Below are 12884 nucleotides of genomic sequence, written 5' to 3' on the forward strand. Positions count from 1 at the left end.
TCTCCCAAGTTTGCATCTCCATCCCTGAAGTTCGTTTGAGCTCTAGGCTCATATATACAATGGCTTCCTTGACATCTCCCTTCAGCTGTCCAATAGATAACTTGCACACACCCTGTTTAAAACAGAACTACTAATTTTCTTCCCTTTTTGCCCTCAAATGTGCAGGTTGGGATCTCTGAAAGAAAATGTTGAGATGGAGTTTGGTAGGCAGGTATTCAGTGGGGATCAACCTCTGTGGAGGGGAAGGTGGAAAGGGGGTGAGAAGCAAGATTGAAAAAAGAAAGAAATTTTGTTGTGTGGCAGACCCAACAAAGCCTTGGCTTACCCCACGGAGAGTTCTGGAATACATATGACCCATTAGGGTTGTCCCTGGTTGGGCCAGGCCTTTATACTCTTCACTTCACTGAATGTGGGCTGCCCTCAGAAGGGTGGTCTCTGGGATGGGGCAGCTCGGTGCAGCTGAGCAGATCATGAAGGCACTCACTGTTGGAGGTGTGTATCTCTGACTGGGAGTCTTTGTCATCACTAGAACCACACTGGGTTACCTAACCATTTTCTAGAGCAGAGCACCTCTGAGTTTTAAACAAGCAGCCCATTGTGAATGCAGGCATTTTGCTAATTGTTGATATTTTGTTCCAATCTACAAGTATTCTTTGCATAACATCAGGACACTGTTTTCCCTACTCATTCTACAATGATTACAGTGATCTCCCCAATATTTTATTATTTATTTTTAAAAGATTTTATTTATTTATTTGAGAGAGAAAGCACATGAGAGAGCTTGAGCATGAGGGGGTGGGAAAGGGCAGAGGGAGAGCTGGGAGAAGCAGGGCTCAGGGCTCGATCCCAGGACCCCAGGATCATGACCTGAGCCAAAAGCAGATGCCTGACTGAGCCACTCAGGTGCCCCTACTTTATTTCATTTTAAAGAGATTTTTAAAAGGCACATGTATGACAATGAAGCTTTGCAATTGTGAGGGTCATACCTCTGGAAATACTTAATCTGTGTATAAAGACAAGCAGAAACTAAATGTAAGAAATTAATTTGGTACAGGAGTCTCTGTAAGTATCTTAAACTAAAATGGACTGAGGGACTTTCAGGAAAGGCTTTTTCTAAATTCTACTTGGCTGTGGAAAATAATTGAGAAACTTTGTAAAGACTTGTGTGTAAGGTGATTCCCTCTTTTCTGTACCATGAATTTTGAGGAAAATACCTTGCCTTATATTCAGGCACATATGTTATTTAAGATTACATAAAAACCAGGTAGATAGATCTGTCACAGTGGTTGAAGTAAACCTTAATCTATATACTGAAGTGAATTCCTCACAGGCCCAAACAACAAAACCACTTTTCTTCAAAGCAACACATCTTAAAAAAAATCCTGCAATCCGGTTTTACCTCTATTTAATTTTCTACATAGAGCTCCTCTTGAAAACCCAAACACCTCATGGAGCAAGTGACAGGCCCTTAATTCAAGGCACAGACTTTAGAATTCTACAACGCATGGGCCCAATAAACCAATTTCATATTTTCTAATCTGCTTTGAGCAAACTTGGCTTGTCCCCTTCTCTTCTGGGGTTGCTTTCCTCATCCTGGACATTCTGGTTGTCTTCTAAAGTCAAGAGATAATAATGAGAGTTCCTGTGGGGACAGGTCCCCGAAGCCCACGCACAGCACATGGGTCTTCCAAAGGAATTTATGGATATTTCTGCCCCCTCATTCTGCTGCCTCATGATTTATCAAGACCTCAGACACAGATGAATACAGAATTGAGAAATGACGTGGAGAGTAGACATGTTCCCGGTTAATAAGTTTTATTTTTTAAAAAGTTCAAAAAATAAAAAAACTCTAGGCCATTGTCTGCTTTTTAAAGCTCGTTATCAAAAGAGATACTGTTGTTTGCTATGTTTCATTCCTGCTCTTTCCCCAACCTCACTCTGCCTGCTATTACTAAAAACTTCAAGAGTAACATAGGACTTGGTAATACGGTTTAACTTTATTGCGCGATCTCCCCAGATGGCCTGAGGTCATGTGGAGCACCCCGTGGACCCCCAGGTGGCATGACTGGGGGCCACCCCTGCACCGCCTCCTACTTTATTTCTCTCCAAAAAAATCGGTTGGCTTAAAATTTTTTTTTTTTTTTTTAATTTGCGAGAGAGAGAGTGAGAGAGAGCACGAGAGGGAGGAGGGTCAGAGGGAGAAGCAGACTCCCTGCTGAGCAGGGAGCCCGATGTGGGACTCGATCCCGGGACTCCAGGATCATGACCTGAGTAGAAGGCAGTCGCTTAACCAACTGAGCCACCCAGGCGCCCTCTAAAATTCTTTTTTTTTTTTAAGATTTTGTTTATTTATTTGACAGAGAGAGACACAGCGAGAGAGGGAACACAAGCAGGGAGAGTGGGAGAGGGAGAAGCAGGCTTCCCGCTGGGCAGGAAGCCCAATGCGAGGCTCGATCCCAGGACCCTGGGATCATGACCTGAGCCGAAGGCAGACGCTTAACCGACTGAGCCACCCAGGCGCCCCGGCTTAAAAAAAATTTAAACCCCAGTCATTATTACAAAAGAACCCAAAGAAACCAGCTACTATTTATTGACTGTAGGTTTCAGGGTGCTTCATCTAAACTATCTCCTTTGGAAGTGAACATTATTAAGCCCATTTTCCAAATAAGAAAAGTGAGACTTAGAGAAGTTAAGAAACGACAAAGGTATTTAAGTGGGAGGGAGGTTTGGCCTAACTGCCAGAACTTAGGCTCTTAACCTCTGCCTAGCTCCCTGTGCTTGGAGCTACAACTCATCCAGTGAATGCTCTATTCCAGTCACCTCATTTTCAGGATGGTAGAGTGACTCATTTGAAATGACATGACAGCTAACCCAGATTAGAGCTTGGATCTTTTCCATTCAAATCCTAGGGTCCAGGTACACTGCCTCCAACATGATTACGATTCTAGGAAATAAGGGACTCGTTGCTCACACTGGTTTTGGCTCAAAGGAAACTGACTTGAAATTGTAATAGAGGTATGTAAGGGCAAGCACCTAGGAGAGAAAGTACTGACTCTTTAGTTCCAGTTACTTTTCAGCTTCTTTTTAATTCATGCCCATCATGCAAATTGGCACCCTTCAGTGATGCCAATATAAAGTGCTCTCACTGACTGGGTGAGTATCTGTGTGGATTTTTGGATATGGCTGGGAGGAAATCAGTTCTGCTCATTGGACTTTCTAGGACTTTGTTCTAACTTTCCTCATCATGCTTGTTTAGAAAGTGAGGCCAATAGATTCACTAAAATGAATTTTTGAGACATTTTACAAGATTTATCTTTTCAAAGGATAGTTTTTAAAGGAAATATAGAATATTTTCTCCCTCCAAGTTTTATTACTTCTCTGTCCAGTATCATCATCTATCATCTATCTATCTATCTATCATCTATCTATCTATCTATCTATCTATCATCTATCATTATATTTTTATTACTTTAGTGGCCAGATGTGAAAACAGATTCATATGTGAAACCAAGTATGATAATAGAACTGCTCATAGAGTTAATAATTGACTTGCTATGTGCTCTGATTCAACTATGTTTTTGCTAGGCTTTTGTGAGAACATTTCATTGAGCCTGATGAAGAATCTCAGAACAACTTCTGAGCTAGCTGCCAAGCTACAAACTAATAAAATTAACAAGGACAGTGACTCCATGCGGGGGTAGTAACTTCATAAAGGATTGCACAGATTTTGATCTACAAAACTCTTCTAACAGATTTCCTGGCTAGAGTTTCACTTTGTGTTTGCCATGGTATTAAGGCATGCTATTTTTCATGGATGAAAACAAATGATTGTTTTGAAGAATAATTTGCCACTTCTTCTACTGGAGTTTGATGGAACTATTCAAAGCCATTTGATTGATTAATTATTTATAAACTACAGTCCTGATGGCCTTTTTTTCTCCATGACTGTGGATCACTTGCCCATTTTAAATTGTAGCAAGTGGAAACTTGGTGGAGAGAATGATACTTTATAACAAAAATTGCCATTGGTTTGGTAGATAGCAAAGAAAATTGCCTTCTCCTAGGTCATATTTAAATCCCCAGGCACACCAAGTTTTGAAGTAAGGGAATTGGAATAAACATACATTTTTCTCAAAATAAAACCAAGATGGTTTATTATCAAGGGGAATGATACAATATGTTTTTATATAAGATTTAAGGTAGGTTGAATATACAAATAAAATGCTGGGCAAACTCACACTACCGTTTCCACATTTATGGGGATCGTTGTCCCCTGTCACAATTAGACCTACCCCCTAAATTCTCTCAAGACAGCATTTCCTAACATCTTGAACTGCCCGTCATTAGGATGGGGGAAATGTGGCGCTCATGGGCATGACAGACATCACTAATCAATGGCAGCACTATTACAGCCCGCTTTGCTGCTGAACCTGGCTGGGCCAAAACGTGTTTAACCTTTGCTAGTTGTCTAGGCACTGGTATCCACTGAGGATGCACTCCACTACTCCCATTCTACAGAAAGAGCAAACACATTTTTTAAAGATCTAAATTCTATTTCAAATCAATTTAACAACTGTTGTAGGCACTGTGGAGATAATGGGAGAAGAATCGCGTTACTCCAGTGCACAAAGTAGCTCACTAGACCACCCTGTGTGTGTGTGTGTGTGTGTGTGTAAAAACTTCCCTACCTCATTAGAGTAAAATGCCTAGTTCATGACTTTAAAGCCACAGATGCTCAATGAATAACAGGAATGAATAGGATTTGCACAGACAGGCCATGCCCTGGTTGTTTGGTTAAAAAAAGTAGTCACTATACATTAGAATGAATTGGGTTTCCCTCACTATTCCCACTCTCCCTCCCTCCAAATCCCATCAAGCTTGCTATAATCTAAGCCACCATCATCTCCTATCTGGATAATGCAATAACATCGTAATCTTAACTTGGGTCCATGCACAGAGTTGGGGGGGGGTGTCCTTGAACTACAATGGAAAAAAAATAGGTCTTTTTCACTAACCTTTAAGTGAAATTGAGCATTTCCTTCGATTATGTCTATATGTAGCAAATCACAGTGCGACAGGTAGAATCTGTGACTTGTTACAGATAAAAATCATAGAAATTTTCATGTTACATGTCAACATGTTACATGTTGAAAATACCTTGAAATTAGCTTTGAGTTATCATATTTTTGAAGTAATGGTAGATTCACCACGAGATTCAGTCATTTAATGTCTTCATAAAGAGACATATATATTCCTCAATGACAGTTTTCCTTTAATGTTTTGCTAACTTTATTTTGTAGAACTATTTCCTTTGTAATCCTATGTATTTTACAAACATTTGAAAACATTTTTTCTGAGATGGGGTGAGATACTGAAGGCCCAAAAAAGTTTAAACCCTCATTCTTACCGATTTCTCTGTTTTCATTTGTAGTTGATTGTCAATGCTGCAATCTCAGTGATTCCTGTTAGCACTATCATGTCTCTGACCTTCTTCTACCCTCCAGTGGCTTCCCAATACAGGATGAAATCTAGAATCCCTGCCACCGTCTATATAGAACCCTATGTCACCTACCCACCACCTTCCCCATCTTCTCAGATCCCATCTGCTCTGTCTCTTGCCCTCACAAATCATTCTACTTGAGATCTCTACCCTGCCTTTGTTCTTCTTTTGTACTTGCTCATCCCTCTGGCTAGAAATCTTATCCTTATTCTCAAGGATCCCTCCTTACTTCTTCAGGTTTGTGTTCAAATCTATGTCTTTATCAAAAAAACCTTCCCTAACTGCTTTATTTAAAGCACCCTCAACCCCACCACTCTCTTTCCTCTTTCTGCCTAATTTTCCTCATTGTTTTATCACCACCAACATATTACATACTGGTTTCTCCCCCACCAGATGCTCAAGTTGGTGTCAAAATAATGAACAGGTAAATAATATAAGGGTACCTGGGTGTCTCAGTTGGTTAAGCGTCTGCCTTCAGTTCAGGTCATGATCCCAGGGTGCTGGGATCGAGCCCCGCATTGGGCTCTCTGCTCAGTGAGAAGACTGCTTCTCCCTCTGCCCCTCCCCTGCTCTCTCTCTCTCTCTCTCTCTCTCTCTCTCTCTCGACAGCGAGATGGGGAACACAAGCAGGGGGAGTGGGAGAGGGAGAAGCAGGCTTCCCGCCGAGCAGGGAGCCTGATGTGGGGCTCGATCCCAGGACCCTGGGATCATGAATTGAGCCGAAGGCAGACGCTTAACGACTGAGCCATACAGGTGCCCCAAATAAAAAAAAAAAATTTTTTTTAAAGAAAAAGAACAGGTAAGTAATGTGCAGGTGAGACAAAGCAACGGGATGCCCAAGGGCCAACTCAAAGAGTCTCCCTATTTCTCCAAAGTCTCCTCCTATCAGGGGGATAATTCAGGTGGTCTTCATGGTTTGACAAAGGGCCCCGTAATTTTACCTTGGTCCCCAGCAAGGGGAATTCTGGGAAGTCTAAGCAAAATAAGCATGTGGACTGGGAGAATGAAGCCTAAAATTCTTGAACTGGGGAGAGCTATATAACCTCTCCAAAATCCATGTTTCTCAGCTGTAAAAGGGAGATAATAACACTCCTTAACCCTCAGGGAAGTTCTAGAGTGAAATGAGATAAGGCAGGTAAGTTTAGCCCAGTGCCTAGCCAGCTGAGGCCAGTGTTCAGAGAAAGGTTAGTTGTTGCCACTTTTATTGTATAGAAATGAACCATCTATCTACTCTGCTTAGGATTCAGATCAAGTCTTCTTCACAGGAGGTTGTAAATACCAAATATTTTTGGCATGCACACATCTAGATTTCTCTAGAAAAGAGAGCATGATGAACCTGTTTCACTACCCTTCCCCTCACACAATCAGAAGGGGTCAGCATCAAGGTGAAACCATAGAGGGACTGTAAGGAATGGCATGGTTAGGGATGCACAAAGCTGCCTGCTCTTCATAGCATATGACTGTCAATTTATCTAAAATACTAGAGGAAAATATTTGTGTTCATTGGGTTAAATATATTACAGTACAGAAGACTAAATTTTCATGAACTCTAGAGAGAAAATACTATAGTTCAAGGACATTTCCTACCATGGAGGCTTAGGACGTTGCCCCCAGATCCCCTGAGGTAGAGGGCTTGTGGCTGTTAATGGGTGGTAGTGATGGATGCAATTTAGTACAAGAGTGGGAGTAGAAACAGTGGTGCTCACATTTTATTGTGAATCAAAATTCTCTGCAACATGCATTAAAATGCCCTAGATTCTGATTCAGTGGCTCAGCCATGAGACCCAAGGATGTACATTTGTAATAAGCATACCAAGGAATTTTGATACATGTGGTCCAAGGCCCACTCTAAAAAAAGATGTATTGAAATGAAAGAAGTTAACAAGAAGGACTTCCAGCATATTCCAGCCCAGGATCAGAGAGCATAATGGTTTAGGGCAAACTCTATAGGTAACAACAAAAGGATACATTTGTATGGAGGATCTTTTCTATCTATAGTGTTAGAAATCTGTGCGGTGATAGGGGGCTAGTTGAGGCTGAGAGATCTTTACCATCTCCTCCTTGGGGACCTTGCTCATTTCCACTGTGTTTTCCATGATTCATTCATAGTCCTCTTTATCCTGGAACACCTTTTCGTCTGTCTAGGAGTCCAAAGGTAAGTTCTCAATTGTCTCCCAGAATCCTGGATTTAGAAGGAAGATCTAGTGTGCAAATACTATCAAAGAAACAAGACAAAGTATGGTAAATTAGGTTATTATTCAGCCAAAAAAAAAAAAAAAATCACTTGCTTTCACTCCTCCCTGACCTCCATGGGAGCAGTATACTTCCCAGCCCTGTTCATTTTGGGTTTGGTATGGTAACTTGCTTTGGCTAATGGAAAGTGAGGAGCTGTGACAGTGTGTGAATTCCAAGCCCATCACATAAGATTCTGTATGTTTCTACTTATTGCTCTGTGTATTCGTTTTTGGGGGTTGCTGTAACAAATTGCCACAAACCAAGTGGCTTAAAATAAATTTTTTCTTTCACTCTTCTGGAGGCCAGAGGTCTGCAGTCAGGCTGTCAGAAGGGCTACAGTCTCTCTCAAGATGCTAAGGGAAAATCCTTCCTTGCTTCTTCCAGCTCCTGTGGCCCCAGGCACTCCTTAACCTGTTCCTGTATCACTCCACTCTCTCTTTTTAAAAAATTTTTAATTTAAATTCAATTTAGTTAATATATAGTGTATTATTAGTTTCAGGGGTAGGATTTAGTGATTCATCTGTTGCATATAACACCCAGTGCTCATTACATCAAATGCCCTCCTTAATGCCCATCACCCCATCCCCTTCACCCCCTCCCCTCCAGCAACCCCCAGTTTGTTTCCTAGAGTTAAGAGTTTCTTATGGTTTGCTTCCATCTCAATTTTCATCTTATTTTATTTTTCCTTTCCTTCCCCTATGTTCATCTGTTTTGTTTCTTAAATCCCACATGAGTGAAATCATATGGTATTTGTTTTCCAAGGACTGACATTTCGCTTAGCATAATACCCACTAGTTCCATCCATGTCATTGCAAATGGCAAGATTTCATTCCTTTTGATGGCTGCATAATATTCCATTGTATATGTATACCACATCTTCTTAATCCATTCATCAGTCGATGGACATCTTGGCTCTTTCCATAGTTTGGCTATCGTGGACATGGCTGCTATAAACATTGGGGTGCAGGTGCCCCTTTGGATCACTACATTTGTATCTTTGGGGTAAATACCTAGTAGTGCAATTGCTGGGTCATAGGGTAGCTCTATTTTTTTTTTTTTAAAGATTTTACTTATTTTTTTTTTAAAGATTTTTTTTTTTTTTTTAAGATTTTACTTATTTATTTGACAGAGAGAGAGAGAGTCAGAGAGAGAGGGAACACAAACAGGGGGAGTGGGAGAGGAAGAAGCAGGCTTCCTGCGGAGCAGGGAGCCCAATGCGGGGCTCAATCCCAGGACCCTGGGATCATGACCTGAGCCGAAGGCAGATGCTTAATGACTGAGCCACCCAGGTGTCCCTATTTTTAACTTTTTGAGGAACCTCCATACTGTCCAGAGTGGCTGCACCAGTTTGCATTCCCACCAACAGTATAAGAGGGCTCCTCTTTCTCTGTATCCTCGCCAACATCTTTTGTTTCCTGGGTTGTTAATTTTAGCCATTCTGACCCATCTGAGGTGGTATCTCACTGTGGTTTTGATTTGTATTTCCCTAATGCTGAGTGATATGGAGCATTTTTTTCATGAGTCTGTTGGTCATTTGTATGTCTTCTTTGGAGAAATGTCTGTTTCATGCCTTCTGCCCAATTCTTGATTGGATTATTTGTTCTTTGGGTGTTGAGTTTGATAAGTTCTTTATAGATTTTGGATACTAGCCCTTTATCTGATAAGACATATGCAAATATCTTCTCCCATTCTGTGGGTTGCCTCTTTGTTTTGTTTACTGTTCCCTTTGCTGTGCAAAAGGTTTTTATTTTGATGAAGTCCCAATAGTTCATTTTTGCTTTTGTTTCTCTTGTCTCTGGAGATGTGACTAGAAAGAAGTTGCTGTGGCCGAGGTCAAAGAGGTTTCTGCCTGTGTTCTCCTCTAGGATTTTGATGGATTCCTGTCTCACATTTAAATTGTTCATCCATTTTGAGTTTATCTTTGTGTATGGTGTAAGAAGAATGAAACTGGACCACTTTCTTACACCATACACAAAAATAAACTCCACTCTCTCTTATCCTCACATGGCCATCCCTTCTATGTCTGTGTCTTTTCCTCTTCTGTCTCTTATAAGGACGTTTTGGTCTTTGGATAGGGCCCATCAGGATTATGAATCATGATCTTATCTTGAGTACCTTAATTATATCCGCAAAGACCCTTTTTTTAAGTAAGGTCACGTTCATAGGTTCATGGGGTTAGGACATGGATGTGTCATTTTAGAGGCCACCATTCAACAGAATACACTCTGGGAACTTCTGATTTTTACAGTGAGAACATGCCTTAGTTCTTCAGTCTGGGCCTTGACAGAATTAAACCCAACCCACTGCCTGAAACAGAGCATACCAGCTGATCTGCCAAAATTTGAACAAGAGATAATCACTGATTACAGTGTGCCACTGAGACATTCTGGTAGCTTGTTATGCAGCAAAAGCTGACTAATACACCAGGTGTGAAGAACATACACATTTATTTCTCTCCTGGCGAATGAGAATTTGTAAACTATGTCAGAGACACAGCAATAGTAAGCAACAGTAAGAAGTGACTTTGTGACAAGTTATTAGAGAAGTTGGTATGGGGATCTTGTACCAGATAACTTACCCCCATGTTGGACTGGAAATATTCACTCTGCTTTGGGACTCACATATAATGATATAACTGCCAATATGGCGGGTGGGGAGAGGAAATAATTTTAGTACTTCTTACATGCTTATTTCTCAATAAGGCAACCCATAGTTGCAAATAGTGATAAGGCTCCTTTGGGTAATTTGCGTTTTTCCTTACAGAGAGAAACTAGCTTTTTGGAATCTGATTAAATGTATCTTGCTATTGCACACTTTTAGCAGAATATATACCAGTCCTTGATCAGGTTTAAGAAAGGAGTTATTAGTCTGATTAGAGAAAGTAATGGATGAGACTGTGAAAAATGTGTTTGCCACCAAGGAAACAGAAAGCAATATATAGGAATGGTGGAGGCACTCAGCAGTGGAATAAAATTACAGCCTCACTTACAACCCATGGTCCTTGTCCATGGACTGAATTAAATAAGACATTTACTGCAGAGTCTGTGAATTGATAGAAGGGAGCAGATTTTGCTCAGTTGTGTGTCCCCAATACCCGGCTTCAAGCTTGATACTAAGTATATGCTCACTAAGTATTTGTTAAATGAACGTGCAGGAGCCAGAGTGAACTTCTTGAAATGTAAGACCCATTATGTCACTCCTCTGCTCAAAACCTTTCAGTGGTTTCTCTCTCACCCAGAGATAACCTCGAAGTTCCCTTGATGACTTTCAAAGCCCTACATAGTCTGACCTGAATGCCCAGTCTAACCTCATGTGCCTTCTCATTCTCTACAACTCACTCATTCTTCCCCAGCAAAACAATTCTCCCCATTTCTTGAACTCAACAAGCATGCTCCTGTTTCAGGACCTTCGCATTTCCCAACTCCTCTACCTGTGTTGTGCTTCCCTGGATGTCTGCATGGCTCACCTCCCCCACTTCCTTGAAGCCATTATTCAAATGTTTCCCGCTCCGACTAGCCTTCTATGACTACCACATATATAACTGCACCTCTCAGCCTTACTCCTCAACACTTCCTGCTTCCACTCACTGCTTTATTCATTTAATTTTTTCTTTTTTCTTAACCCACTATAACAATGGATACTGATATATTTATTTCCCTCTCTAGCTAGGCTCTAAGCTCTCCCAAATGAAGAGATTTTTACATATTTTTTGTTTATTGCTATATCCTACAGTAGTGCTTGGCCCAGAGTAGTCATGCAATATAATTTGTTAAATGAGCAAGAGAGTAGCAGTTGTGCTCCACAGTGGGTGATTCCACCCTTGGCAATGAATGATGTTGCCCCAGCATAGGATCATGACTGTCTCTGCAGAACTCACTCGAAGGGAATGCTAGTCTTCAGATAAGTAGAAGGCCTGTAGGAGATAATTCTTCAAGCTGCTTGTGATTATCTAACCTTGACAGCTGGAACAATAAGGCAACTTGGTGCTAATGTGCCATGTTGTGGCAGCAAGGGTGCTTCAGTTCAGTATTACAGATCAGTCTACAGCTTTGTGCCGGTCAACAAGAAACAGCCCGATGAGTGTTGTCATTTATTAAATGTGTCTCCCTAATTAAGCTAAAATAGTTGATGCATTAGTATTTTCCTTGTCTGCTGTCTGAGTCGTAGCAGGAAGAAATCCAGTAAGAGATAAGCCCCTCCGATTCTGATGAATTGCCTTGGGGGGCGGTGGGACTTGTGAAAACTGTCTTTTTTTCTGATGGAAAGAAATAGGGAGAGGCACCCTAAAAGTTGTGAGCTCTGGAACAGATTGTGGCTGCATCTTTGCCATTATAACCAGTCATTAAGGTGGGAGCTCTAAGAACCAATGCTACCTCTCTGGCTCTCCCTGGGGGGAAAAGATTGGGGCCTGAGTCAATGGTTCAGAAAATGTCATTAACGCAGCATTTTCCATAAGTCAAACCAATTCTTGCGGGAAGGAACCCCAGACCTTGTTTACCTTGAGTGTGTTCTATCTTGGAGTCAGGGTAGGAGAAGTAAGGAGGGAACTGAAATACCCATTTCAGCTTTATCTTATCCTGCTCTACACACATGCACACATCTCTTGAGTAGGCTTTCTTGAATATGGGATTAAAGAATGTTTAAATCTGGTAAACCAAACTGATAGGCTAAAGAGAACTCGAACGCACTCTAACCTACTTTTTAAATAATCTGAATGATGGTGTGTAAATGAATAGTGTTGTACTATGCAAAGGGAAAATTCCAATCTTGTCAAATCCTAGGGCATAGATAGAAGGCTGTTCTGGAATCCAGGGAAGTGAATATCTTGAATATTGGCAATGTATGGGCAAGGTATATTAGCCACATTATCTACTAGAATTCTCATCATAACCTTGCTAAACTGATAATATCATCCTTCCCCTCCCCCTCTTCTCCTTCTCCTTCTTCTTCTTTCTTCTTCTTTACCAATAATAAAAGTTAGGTGACTTTATTACCACCTAATAAAAGTTAGGTGACTTGCCCGAAATCAAACAGTTAGAAGCAGCAGTAATGATATGAAGCTGGGTATGTCTCTTCCCAAGTCCTCGTCACTATACCCCACTATTTCTTTCTTTTTTCTTTCAGATTTTTATTTAAATTTTAGTTAGTT

The 12884-nt window shown here is 41.0% G+C and overlaps 1 protein-coding gene across 2 annotated transcripts in view; it reads right to left on the bottom strand.

Annotated features, from left to right (window-relative positions):
* Nucleotides 1–6532: 6532 nt before the first annotated feature.
* The window catches only part of TAFA1 (TAFA chemokine like family member 1), a 574680-nt gene continuing 568328 nt past the window's right edge, over nucleotides 6533–12884 (bottom strand). For both annotated transcript variants that reach the window (XM_054504642.2, XM_054504641.2), the window contains exon 4: nucleotides 6533–7715. In XM_054504642.2, coding sequence (XP_054360617.1) covers nucleotides 7689–7715 — 27 coding nt within the window. In that variant the 3' untranslated portion in view covers nucleotides 6533–7688. The remainder of the gene's footprint in view (nucleotides 7716–12884) is intronic.

This window comes from Mirounga angustirostris, unplaced genomic scaffold, assembly GCF_029215605.1.
Source record: "Mirounga angustirostris isolate CCGP_5_RB_7025 unplaced genomic scaffold, mMirAng1.0.hap1 SCAF_1, whole genome shotgun sequence".
Lineage (NCBI taxonomy): Eukaryota > Metazoa > Chordata > Mammalia > Carnivora > Phocidae > Mirounga > Mirounga angustirostris.